Source organism: Cryptotermes secundus, unplaced genomic scaffold, assembly GCF_002891405.2.
Source record: "Cryptotermes secundus unplaced genomic scaffold, Csec_1.0 scaffold1274, whole genome shotgun sequence".
In the NCBI taxonomy this organism is placed as follows: Eukaryota; Metazoa; Arthropoda; class Insecta; order Blattodea; family Kalotermitidae; genus Cryptotermes; species Cryptotermes secundus.
The window spans coordinates 348715-362084 of NW_019718632.1; the positions used below are offsets into that span (position 1 = coordinate 348715).

At 38.5% G+C, this 13370-nt stretch overlaps 1 protein-coding gene across 4 annotated transcripts; it reads right to left on the bottom strand.

Annotated features, from left to right (window-relative positions):
* Positions 1–680: 680 nt before the first annotated feature.
* Positions 681–13338, bottom strand: LOC111863075 (probable tRNA N6-adenosine threonylcarbamoyltransferase, mitochondrial). Of its 4 annotated transcripts, none has more exons than XM_033751044.1 (8): positions 12679–13338; positions 12459–12592; positions 9690–9805; positions 8466–8594; positions 7441–7648; positions 3125–3273; positions 2761–2963; positions 681–955 (listed from the first exon to the last, which is right to left on the bottom strand). In XM_033751044.1, exons 1-8 carry the CDS (start codon positions 12942–12944, stop codon positions 847–849), a joined length of 1314 nt encoding a protein of 437 aa, XP_033606935.1. In that variant the 5' UTR covers positions 12945–13338; the 3' UTR covers positions 681–846. The 4 variants fall into 4 exon arrangements, with proteins under 4 accessions (XP_033606935.1, XP_023704830.1, XP_033606938.1 ...); XM_023849062.2 differs by having other exon boundaries at positions 9681–9805; positions 12679–13337; XM_023849071.2 differs by lacking the exon at positions 681–955 and adding an exon at positions 962–1971 and having other exon boundaries at positions 9681–9805.
* Between the last annotated feature and the right edge of the window lie 32 nt (positions 13339–13370).

Consider the following 13370-nt stretch of genomic DNA (forward strand, 5'->3'; position numbering starts at 1 on the left):
GTGACTATGAAGATTACTGTTGTCTCTGGTGTTACACCATATAGACTGTCAGAAGTTTACCAATGTTCTGAATGCACATACTACCTCCATCTTCAGGATGGTAAAGCAGACAGCACTTTATATTTTAGAAACAATGAGCTAACCACAAATAGCAGAATTTATAGAACAATACAGAAGAAACTGGAAATAATATGGATTCTAAAGATATCTTAGAACATCAACCAAATGGAAAGAGATGTTTAGAAAGATCTCCGAAACAGTGGAAGGGTTCAGTTTCGCAATATCAGCAACAAGTTTCAACATGCCCAGTAGTAGGAAAATGATGTTGACATATATTATGCAGGAAATCATTAAAAGTAGATCAACTCATACAAGATTTCAGGTTTTTGCATTACTGTACTGATTTTCTTGGTTATCACAATTCTCACCCATCTCATATATATGGATTTTATCACCTTTATTATTTTGTGATGCTGTATACCCTAGCAATAGTTTACCAACATTTCAGAGACACATACTGCCTCCATCTTTAGGATCAAAGAGCATCATTATTTGACCCTGAAGATGGAGGAAGTACGTTCTTCAGAAACTTCTACCACACTACAATGTGGTACATCCAGAGGACATTATTTTACTATGTAGGGTTTTATTTTGTAGAAAGTGAAATAACGAAACATTCATTTGAAGCATACTGTATGTTTATTTTCCTTTTGATGATGATACATAATTGAAACGTTTTGTGTGTTGATACATGTACGTGTATTTTATCTAGAATCATGAACTTGGGGATATGCGTAGCTTTCCCACAAACGTCTGGAACTCTGCTATAGCAGTGAACATGCACATTTATTCCTGACTGGTGGAGTGTTCCTTAAGTAAAGGTGTAAGTTTTATCCATTTGCACTTAATGCTGGCCTTAGCTACTTTATCTGTCCAGTCCTCTCCCAGAGGGCACCTGCAAACAAGAACATCAATCTACAGATATGTCAACATACATGTATGTAGGTTTTCTGATGGGCTACTAAAAAAAACAAGAATTTATATCCAAACCATTTATATTGCTGTTTGATGTACATTCAACAGGGACATGAGGAAGCATAGCAAGGTTTTTTAATTAACAAAAAAAGAGAAGAAAAGGGAATTGTAGTAGTTATTGTTATATTTTTAAAATTCTTAGTGATGTTATAGGGCAAGTACAGTTTTTGTTTATAGTCTGATACATTCTAGGATTGTGGAGCTTTTGACAATGATGTATTTGGTGAGTTGACTTGTTCAAGTGTTGCAGTTGTAACAGTATGAATGCAAAATAAATATGAAATACCGTACACTACTTTTTGACATACTTTCCACCATATTTTGAGCATCCTGTTGCATTGATGTACGTTTATAGTCTTTTTCATTTTCCATCTATAATGCAACAAATTAATTCACATTTAATTCATACACTGATCGTTATGTGTATAAAATGTTATTAAAATTACTGAAATATTAATATATACACACACACACATGTTATTATGCTGCTACATGCCTCAAGAGGCCATCTTCAGGCAACACTTATTTAGAGATTCTAATTTGCTGTATCCTTAAGCATCTTCGGCACCCAGCACAAACACAATTTCCGAAAACATAGTTTATCAGACGTAATTTTGTGAAGTGATCGTGAAATTTATGGAAAATGCAGGGAAAGTGATGAAATGGCGAATCGTCTGTTCTCTTGAATCTTCTCTTTCACTGCACACACATCTTCATTAACCACAGACAGTCAGCCACTCTGCGGATCGTGATGCACATTTTCGTGTTCTTCATTAAAGTGTCTTACCGATCTCCGTACCACTGAATCACTCATGGCCTGTTCTCCATACACCTCACAAAGTTAATGAATGTCAGCTGGTTTCATGTTTCTTGCATTCAAAAAAACGATTACAGACTGCATATCACATGTGGCAGGCTTCTTGATTTTCTTGAACACTGTAAACACACAGGACGATGCGTAAACACAGATCGATTGTCTTCAAATGGCGCCTGTGCCTTCCCAAAGGACCAGTAAACTCTGAATGCATGTACACCATCATGACCGCAGCTCTGCAGCGGCAAAATTTGCAAATGCAACTTATTTTGTGGATGCACCTCGTATAAATGATGGGGTGGGGGGGTCAATAAGTAAACATCTGAAATGAAGATATGTTAACTTACTTAATATTTCAACATGGATGTCAAATAGATATTGTCTAGTTCTTTGCATAAATGCCATAGCAACTGAGGTGTGTGTTCCAAAATAAATAACCTGTTCTGTGTCATACAAAAAATAAATTATGACTCAGGGTTTGCTTCCTGTAGATGGCACAATGTTGTCTAATATCAGTATGCATTCACTGTTGCCCAGTGATCAAGGAAATAAGAAAGGTGAATGCCCAGGGTATCCCAAAATGACAACACCAGCTTGCACTCAGACTGCTCAGATCTTGTGCCTAGCACCAAAGAAGCACTACAGTAGCAAACATGACTTCCATAATGATCAGATAAAAGCTGAGGTGTGTCAGTGGGTATAAACACTGGGGTCATAATCACACACGTAGTACATCGCTGGGACAGATACCTCATTTAGTCTGGTGGTGATATGGAGAAAAAAATGGAGGACTTCTCACTTACTGCTTGTTGTTTTGGACATCTACATCAAAGTAACAGACATGAGTGTGACAGCCTAACATGACATTCACTGAAATACCCATCTGTACATCCATATTTGTGTAAACTCACTTTGAGTCAATGTCCACAGAGTCCAAGTCATGAGTGATGCCAATGTCTGCACACAGTCTCTCTATGCCATTCCAGGCAATCATGATTCCATTGTCAGTACAAAGATGTGGTGGGGGGACAGCCAGTGAGTAGCCCATGTGCTGACAGACTAGCCCCATGGCACGCTTGATGAATGTGTTGCATGCCACACCTCCAGACAGCACCTGTTCATCAGAAACAGGAGCCAAACTACATTCACTCAGCACCACATACAGAGTGATGTAGTAAGTTAGTGTTTGTCACAAAACAAGTTTATAAAACAAATCTAACCTGTTTACAATCAAAGAGACATGTTTCAATTGAACATACACTCTGATATACAAACCAAGGTTTTGTTATCTCTGGGCAGAAGGTTCTGCAGGGTCACAAACTCCATACCACGTTGCAAACGCTGACACAAGTGACGTGTGACTGCCATCTGAATGCCTGCACACAGGTTGAATACATCTGGGATCAACTCATCTCCTTCGACACCTGGTATGAGAAGCAATCTTATCAGCGGTTGGAAGGTTATATACATCTGAGGTGCCCAGAGCACTGGTAAGGCTAAGCACCACACTGTTTGCCTGACTCCTATATAAGCAACTTATGGACATTCCCCACTTTCACCTTGACAACAGAGACAGCAGTTTCCAAAACATTGGTTGCAACTCATCTTTGAAGTAGATGAGTGCCCAAGAAGATTTTAGAACTGAAAGGTTCCCAAAAAGAGGCAGGATCTTAACAGTCAACTGCTTAAAGATGAGCCCGTGTTGATTAAATTTCAATAGCAAATTGCTGATTTCTAGCCCAAAAGACACAATATGGTATGTATTACATGTGAAGCAGACTTGATAAATGCATGTTTTAATAGGTGGGAGAAATAAGGGCAAGGATAATATGGAAATAAATGTCCCATAAATGTGATTTGTGTAAAGAAAAAAAAAAGTAAAGCTATCCCTGTAACCAGTTGTGGAGGTCTATTGGGTTGTGAGAGGTCAAGGCTCCCACATTTTCTACACAATTGGCTCACAGATGGTGCTGAGATTGTCAGCCTTACGTGCTGGCTGCACTATGCTCCCAGGAAGATTCCCGGTACTCCCATTTCTGTTAGAAGCTGAGTCGACCTCAGGGCCATAGTGCAGCTGGAAGGATTAGGTAAATTGAGAAAAATTCAATGACCTCATCAGGAATCGAACCCATGACCTTCCAGCTTGTAGCACAGTGCCTCAAAGAACTACACTAGTGGGTGCCCCCTTATAATTTGTGCATAGCATTAATAACCAGGCACACATCCCTAGCCACTTGAACTCCAGAGAAAGAGACCCCGAGTACATACGGAATGAGCTTGCATTCAATGGTGGTGAGAATCTCCTCCCCTGCCAGGAATATATAATACGGGAATGCGCACAATGTGCATAGAGTAATTGTTTTCTATTCGCGACTGTATTCGGTTATTGATGTGGTTAAGTTTTTGCATATGGTAATGTGGTATCTACTGCACTTTTTATCACAGTGTTTACACACACACGCGTCATTTGCTTCGTGGAAACGTTCGTTCTTGCATATCTTGTGGTGGAATCCGTGTGTTGCCAACCTAGTAATTGTGTGTCGTAATTTTCTGTTGGGTCCTGTCCAGGTTCTGTCAGTCATTGCATCAGTGCTGTAGAACTCTTCCCATATTTCCTCTCTTTTTTGTTTTCTTTCTTTGATAACTTCCTCTGAGTTTTTTGTGCTTGGCAGTTGATATCTGAGTTCTTCTAATAGGAAATTTTCCTTGCAGAGTTCGTATGTTAGTCTGGATTGTGTGTTCTTAGGAAGCCCTAGCGCTAGTTTAAGGTATCTTGCCTTCACTTGTTCCATTTTCCGCAGGTTTTGTTTGGATAGTTTTTCCCAGGTTATCTCTATGCCATATAGTAGTATGGGACAAATTTTTGCATGGAATATTTTCATTGCTGTTTCTAGCGATAATAGTTGCAGGTTTCGGATGGTGTATATAGCTTTGATGGCTGCTGTGCATTTTTCTGTTATGTGTGCTGTGAATGTTGTAGATGTAGACTGCAGTGTTAAGCCGAGGTATTTATATTGTTTTACTGATTTTATGTGTTCTCCATTAAATTTTATTTCATCATTTTTTCCTTTTCTTCCTCCTTTTCTGAAAGTCATTAGTTGGGTTTTGTTTTTATTTATTTGAAGTTTGTTTTGTCTTGCCCAGTTCTCCAGTGTAGTGGAGGCTTCCTGTAGCTCCTCAATATTTTTTCCTCCAATTGTCATATCATCGGCATACATAATTAATTGTACCCCTGTGTGTTTTTCCATTGTTTTGGCCAAGTCTGCTGTTGTAATATTGAATAGTAATGGGCTGAGGGGGTCCCCTTGCAGTATGCCATTTGTTTGGGTTATTTCTTCGGATTCTGACACCGTGTCTTTTATTATGATTTTATTGTTTTTGAGGATGTCTCCTATTAGTCTTGTTGTTGTGTTCTCTTCTCCTACTATTTCCTTCAGTTTTGTTGTGATTATACTCCTGTCGAGTAGGTCGAATGCCTTGCTATAATCTATGAAAACTACATGGTATTTTCCTCGTGGGTGTCTTAATGCTTCTTCAATTGCTTCTAGTAGTGCTGTGATGGCTTGTATCGTTGATCTTTGTGGCCGAAACCCAAATTGATTTTCCGGGATAAGTGAGTCTACTGTTGTTGTTAAACGGTCAGTTAGGATTTTGGTCAGTATCTTGAACATTGTGTTTTCTAACGCTACCCCTCGGTAGTTGTTCGGGTCTTCTGGGTCTCCTTTTCCCTTGTACAGTACTTTCATCAGGGATTTTCTCCAAATTTGTGGTATGGATCCAGTTTCGAGGCATCTGTTGTATAGTCCCGTTAGTGGTTTTGATATAATGTCCTTTGCTTCTTTTATATGTTCATAATATATTCCATCTGGTCCTGCGGCTTTCTTGTTTTGTGTTCTTTTTATAGCTTTTAATACTTCTGCATGTGAGATTGGTTGACATGCCCTGACGTCGTCTGTTCGGGGGCTGCTGGTGGGTGTATTTTGGCTAAGTATCTTGGTGAAATGCTGTTCCCATATCTTTATATTTACTTCTTGTGGCATTTGTTTCTTGGTTGTTTTGGTTGCCACGAACGGGTCTTTCTCGGCTTCTTCGGCTATCATTTTCCCTTCATTTTCGATGTGTTCCGTTTTCTTACTTTTTATCAGTGCTTTGTATCTTTCTCTTTTTTCTGCATATTCTTTTAGTTCGTTGCTATTCTGAGTTTGCCTTGCTCTGTGTAGTGCCTTTATTGTTGCTTTTCTCATATTGTAACATTCTGCATCGAACCATATTTTGGCCTTCCTCTCTTTGGCTGTTGGGGCAGCCTTCTGCAGTATTTCAGTCATCTTCCGTGCGGCATCGTCGATTTCGTTTTGTTCTATTATTTGCATGATGTCCTCTTGCTTTCCCAATATGTATTTTTCGATTCTTCTTGTTTTTTTCAGGGTGCTTGTTTCTGTTTTCATTTGCTGTTCTTTGCCCCCATATTTGAATCTTGTGCTTATCGGTAGATGTTTCCTTAGTGGTGAAGTTGATGATGTTTTTATTGTTTGTTGTTCTATTTCTATCTCGTTTCCTTTCTTGAACACGAGGTCAATACAGCTGCATCCATTCGGCGCTATGTATGTCATCATATCTGTTCTATTTGCTAGACAGAATCCTTCTTCCTGTAGTAGCTTCGTAACCTCTTGGGTTTTTTTGTCAGGTTTATCAATTCTACAGTTTATATCCCCTGCGAGTATGGCTGGTTTTTTGTGGTCTAGTCTACTGACTGCACTTGCTATCTTCTCTATTGCATCTTCTATGTTGCCAGGAATGGAACCTCGATTCTCCAGTCATCCATCCCATACATAGCCTAGTGACTATACTAAGCTACCTGACTGTAATAACAGAAGTAGTGTACAATAGGTGCATGTAAATTATATCGTAAGTTAGTGAATGAACTCTTTCTTTCCACATACACACACACACTAGAATATTTCAACTCATAAATGACAGTTTGCTTGATAAGACAGAGATAGGTTGCTCAGTGGTATAAAAGAGACTCGACCACAGTGATTACTGTATATTTAATAAATAAAGAACCAAAAGTCAAATTAAACTAAATTTGGTAGTGCTACTTCCTCTAATGTTCATACCACCAGCATTATATAATGGTGGACCATTTTTTCTTACCATATGTGACCCCTGCCATTACATATGTACCCTGTGACAGGTTATGTTAGATCAGGGATTTTTTCCTAAAAACATATCTGCTTGTGGTTTGATGCTGGGTTTAGCACTGAAGTTGAAATATACAATGCACTGGCAGATATGCGACTTTTGAAAAGTTTGCCAATATGCAGCAATTGTTTGTCAGAATGTGTACTGACGCATACCAGCTGACAAGAAGGCGTTACATGAAGTTAAATTAGGTTACATACATACACATGCATCCTCGACACTTTTCTATTCTAATTTTGTTTAAATAACTTGGCAAAGAAAGGGTTAATTACTTGTGCAAACTGGATGGGTTGAATAGCACTGAATACACATGATGAACTGAGAAGGATGTGGAAAGAAGTGGTCTCCTGCTGCTGCTTACTGTGCAGCGTTCTCTAATTGGACAGTACCATGCAGTTTCTCCTGCTGCAGAATGTGTCTGCGGACACAGTTCTTGATGCCAGCCATGCTGAAATTGCAGTCTCTGTACTGTGCCATCACCATGGGGAACTCGAATGCCTGAGGATCTGTACTCTTGCTAGCCGCTAGCTCAATGGCCCTGCCACCTGACAATGTTCGAAACTCTGGCAGGTTTCGCAACTTCAGTCGCCGAGCTGCCTGGCAAGAGTGAAAGGTATTTACTGTGGCAAATGCTAACAAAGAGAGGTAGGGGTACTGACTAACACATGGCTCAGATCATGGGGACTCCTCCTGTGAAGCAACCACTTCAAAACTGAAGAGCAGGGTGGAGTCTGAGATTGAAGTGGTTCCCAGGAGTGAGGATGGGACTCAGCAGGCACATAAAAGGGTCCATTGGTTTCATAAAAGCAGGAAATCTCTTGAGCAGATGAGTAACCCCTAATTTGTCAGGTTAATTGACATTGCACGAGGAAAAGTACATCAAATGTGTGGAACGTGTGACATAAGCTGCGACGGCAATCATGTCTTGGACATGAATGGTGACGTCTTCATACTACAGCCTGAGATTGTCAATAAATTCATCATTTTTATAAAACCAAAGGTTTGTCACATCATTGTACCCTGTCCTGAGCCAGTTAATTTATTTCCCTTCCTCACAAGGTAATTTTCCCGAGATATGGCAAACTCCATTGTTGGTGAAATTTGTCACTGCTTCTTCATACCATTTTTATCACAAAGTGTACAACCTCTGTCACACCTTAGGAAACACATTTCGTTTCATTAGTCTCTGTATGGGCCACCTTTCTCTTCTACATTAATGTTAGTTTAGCAAGTTCTTTAATCATTTAATTGCCTGTGTGTCTGGTCACTAACAATGGAAAAAATATTTTTACATTCAGATGTTTTTCTGTCTTTATAACTCAGACTACATCATACTAAATTTAAAGTATTAATAATTTCTTGTTCTTAATACAAATTTTACTTTTTCTGTAAGTAGCTGCAATATTATAGTAACCTTGTCAAAAGCTTCTCCTGGTGCATCATCCAAACTTTGCCCCAGCAGCAAGAACTTGTCCACAGCCTGCACTACAGCTAAGAGGCAGTGCCCTCCAGAAATAAGAAGAACCAAGAATGGGAAGTCAACCTGAATTGATAAGCCATTATCAGAGAGACTGTCAGCAAAATAGACATAAAATAAAACATCACGTGTAATGTTAAATGTTGAGGACTATCCCCAAGGACGAGTCCTGAGAGTATATTTTAATGGCACAAGCTGGTAACCAATTTAGTTACCACAGCAAGTAATCAGCTTGCACCTCTTGTTGCTGGGCTTGGTTCCCTCAATTGGCAACTTCTCAATGCCATCCACTCAGCTTAGTTTTGGTTTTATTAAATATCAGTTTTAGTGGACCCTGCATCTTCCATCCCAAATACATGAGGCTAATCAGCTCCAGTACAGCCCCTCATGACATATTCTGTGACATTTATATACAACCCATTTCCATCTCATTTGCACAGGGTCAAGTTTTAAAGACAATTATGTAGGTATATACAAGACGCACAAGAGGTGACAAAGAAATTCTTACATATGTTGTCATACTGTCATGGAATGTGGCACCATGTTGTGTAGACACTTATCAAAGTTCTGGTGGAGTATGCTGCATCTATCATCTCTACCTTGAAGATGAAGGCAGCATATTCCTTGGAAAAATAGGTAACCATTTACCAGTTTACACAGCATGATGGAAATCTTACCATTCTCCACAATGCGAACCTCTTTCACTTCTGTTTCTCTTATTTTTCAGCGACTTCTTCATTCTTAACTTGTCACTGAATTCACATTTATATAAATACAAACCATGACACCAGACAGGTTAGTGTAGCAATACTCCTCTAGCCCTTTATTCAGGGGGTGCTTGGCTAGAATCTTGGCCAGAATTGTGGCTATCCTGACAGGTCTGTCATGGTTTACCTCAGTTCCTCCAGAGAAGTGGCAGGAAAGTACATAAAATCTGCCATTACCATGTCCTTCCATATACTTTCCAGTTAATTATTCGCTTGTCTTCCTACCATTCTTTCTGCACTATATAGTCTGGCAACATTGTACAGTAAAACAGAAATAGAAAACAAACTGTGAGAGGCCAAGTGAATCCTGCAACAGCCAAAATCTGCTCTTGTGCATCCCATACAGTATAGAAGAGCAAACATTAACATTAACCAGCCAATATACCTTCTGTACCATTCGGATCGTGAGAGCGTGGGCCTCCATGTGGTGTACTGGAATTAAAGGCTTCCCTGATGTGCGAGACAGGTGCTTCCCATAATTCATGCCAACAACAAGTGACAGGGGTAGACCTAAAACATATGTAATTCCTTTAAGAATTAAAAAATAGTGGAGAATCAAGATTACAGTGCTCTGAGGTGTTACACCATATAGGTGCCAGTGATTCAGAGGAAGCAGTTCCTTCATCTTGAGGACAGAGTAGTAAGCCAAGCAGGGAAGAAATTACATGTGATACAGAGATGCCATGAGACAATGGGAATCAGTATCCCTGGAAGGGAATGTTTTGTTGAAGAGGGAACTGTGATTCTCAAAACGGCTGTGTCCATGTGGAGAGAAAAGAAAGAAGAGAGGAAACAGACAGGGAGAACAAAAACTGAGCAGAAGGAAGAAAAGACCACATGAAAAGGAGGCCCTGAAAAGAACAGTGATATTCTTTGTAGACTATGATCAGGTATCCTATGCCTTTTGCTATTAAATTGTTTGAACCCTATTGCTGTGAAAAATAATACAAAATAAGCAATGCAATTAAAATTCAGGAATATCTGTAACAAATAACTGATCAGTACAAAACTCTTCCATGAATTCCAGCTCGATTATTTGTTTATTTAATTGCAATTCTTCACCATCATCATGTGACAGGATAATTGTCAAGGATGGTTCAGGAACAGTGTGGATGCAACCGTGGCCTGCTTCATGGTACTAACCCAGCACTGACTTGGAGAAATGGAGAAAAACCAGAGAAAATGCCACTCAGTACAGTTGGACCTAATTTTGAACCCAAAATCTCCTGAAAATAAATAGAAGTGCAACACTTGCTAAAAATCTTCACTTTCTTTTAATATTATCAGATATATGTGAAATCTGTGGAACTATTTTAAGATAGCAACTAGAGGAATAAAAATATTATGTTTCTGGACAATATCCATTGTCCTGATGGATGTCAGTAGCACAACAAAAACTGACATAACCTCATTTATCTCTTGGAAAAACAACACAACCAATTTCCTCTTCCTTATGGAAAATATGTTCCAAATAGATAAATCTGAAAAAAAAAGTTTTACAGCATGGGCCCAGGTGACTGAGGAGGAAGAGAACTAAATGGAATAGATTACAGTATACACACATACACACATACATACATCACATTCCATAGATCCAAAGTAAGTCAGAATGACTGTAGGATGTGGAACAAGTCATACAAATACAAAAGCCATCTGGTACCGAAGCTGGTATCAAGATACTGTATTAAAACACTGTAACCACGTGATCTGCTGTGTAAATAGCAGAAATGATAAGTATTGACATGAAGAAGAAAAGAGTAACCGCACTGTAAATAACAAGTACATACATATAAAACAAGAGATAACAGCAACTATCATAGGTATGTACATAATTTAGAAGTTTACAACAGTAAACCATCAGTAGCAGGTTGTATCTTCTATGACAAATTGCTTAACAACATAAAACAAATATGTAACAACCAGTTTCAAGAGGAATTGAAGGACTTACTTATTATTAAGGGATTATATTATTCAATGAAGAATTCTGTAATGTTGGCTACTGACAAGCAGGTGTGAAGAATAAGCTCTATTTCTAAAAAGTTTATACTACAATCACTAATGTATTTTGATAAATATGTCCTATATCAATTTATTTTCATCTACAGGATAAAATAAAAATAAAATGAATAAGTAACCTTGCTTGGGACGGGGTGAGACTGAGTCCACTTGGTACATTGGCCACTAACTGGCCTATTTATTTATTTTGTCTCTATAGATCATTGTTACATGATATAGGACAAGTCAGTTACTGTACATTGGCTGATTACAATAAGAGAATAATGTTACAATACTTAAAATTGTTTACAATAGATTACAATAGTTAAGATTTCATACGATATTCGTATAGTGTAAGGTGGAATCCATATTAGGTCCCCTCGGCACGTTGGCTTCCATATGTCCTATTGTACCTGTACTGGTGATAATGCTTATGGAGAATTTGATGGAATTAGGAGGAATTGTGCCAGCCCTGGATGACATATGAGTATGGAGAATTTTAATGGAGCATTACTTGGAGAAAATCTTCTCCAATGTCACTTTGTCCACCACAAAACCCACATGACCTGACCCGAGATCAAAACCAGGCCATTGAAGTGGGTAGGAATTATATCTGTGTGTGTGTGTGTGGATATATTTTAAACATTTGAATACCTCATATGACCAGTGTAGATTTTTTTAAGTGAATGCTCTAGCTGTGTTGTACATACATGCTTTGTATTTTTATGACTTATTCCATATCCAATGCTAATTTCTGACTAACTTCTGAACCATGAAATATAACGTTTGAATGCATGTAAAAGATTTGAGCCTTCCGTATTAATGTTATAAAGTAGCAGTGTACATGATTTATTATATTTTACAAATAAGGTACTGTCATGTAGAAGGCACAGTATTAATTTTCATTTTCTCTCCATGACTTACATTGCTGTTTCACTATTAGCAAAAGGGCCACAAATCCAGAATGTTAAAGCCTTCAAATAAAACAAGGAGAACACCACTACAAGAACATGGAACTTACAGCCATGAACATTCTCACTGAGAAAATAAACTGTTTCTCTCTTGCTTCAGTTTCTGTGTGATCCAGTAACATTAAATTTTTTTCCCACCAAATTTAAACTACCCACTTGACTCATGTGACACAAAAAAGTACAGAATCCATTCATACCAGGTTTCACAGTTGTTGCTATTGCATCTACATCTGAAAGCTCGATACTTGCTATCCTCAAGGCATCATGAACTACATGTTCTATGTGTTGTTTGTGTAGGTCACGGGCAATTGGGGGAATTATACCACCATGGCTGCAAAAAAGGAACCATGTATAATTACACAGTGGCTGACATATCCAATTCGTATATTAGTTAGGAGTAATGAATATCTTTATTACTTGAGATGAATCTGTTGCTGAGAATTCAATGCCTCCCCTAGGATCTTTCCATTACTGTCCACAATAGCACACCCAGTATCATCACAACTTGTTTCAATTCCAAGAACAATGCCTGTAACTTTACTTGAGTAACGTCTGTGATACATAAAATTCATCGCAATTTTTAAACTTGACCCGAGCCTTACATGCTGTATTCTGCGTCTTACAACATGATGCATGAATTGTCTGCAAATTCGATAGCATACTATTGTTTCGATCTGCATCATATTTACGTAAGAACGAAACTTCCAATATAATGTATCAGATGATATCGTAGCGCATTTTAAAGACTGTTTTTCTGTGTATTTGAGGTTATGCTTGGAAATTTGCGAGATTCTTTCAAATCTTCTTGGTAACAAACTCAGTCCGTTTTATTGTACTTGAATTAACCTATATCATAGCATATCTTCAACTGAAAAATCTGGATATGTATAACCGTTTTGTAAAACGAAAATGTGAGTAACATTAGTACACTCCATGTTATGCTTGAACTTCACGCAAAATTTTCACGTTCCATACGTGTGTACAAACAGAGAATACAGCACGGATCACTTCAGCTGCTTCAACTCTACCAAACTCTGCCTCCTTTCACGGTACATATGTAGCTAGGTAGCTACAACGGTTCGGCTCCCTCAAAATAATGTAACGGGTCG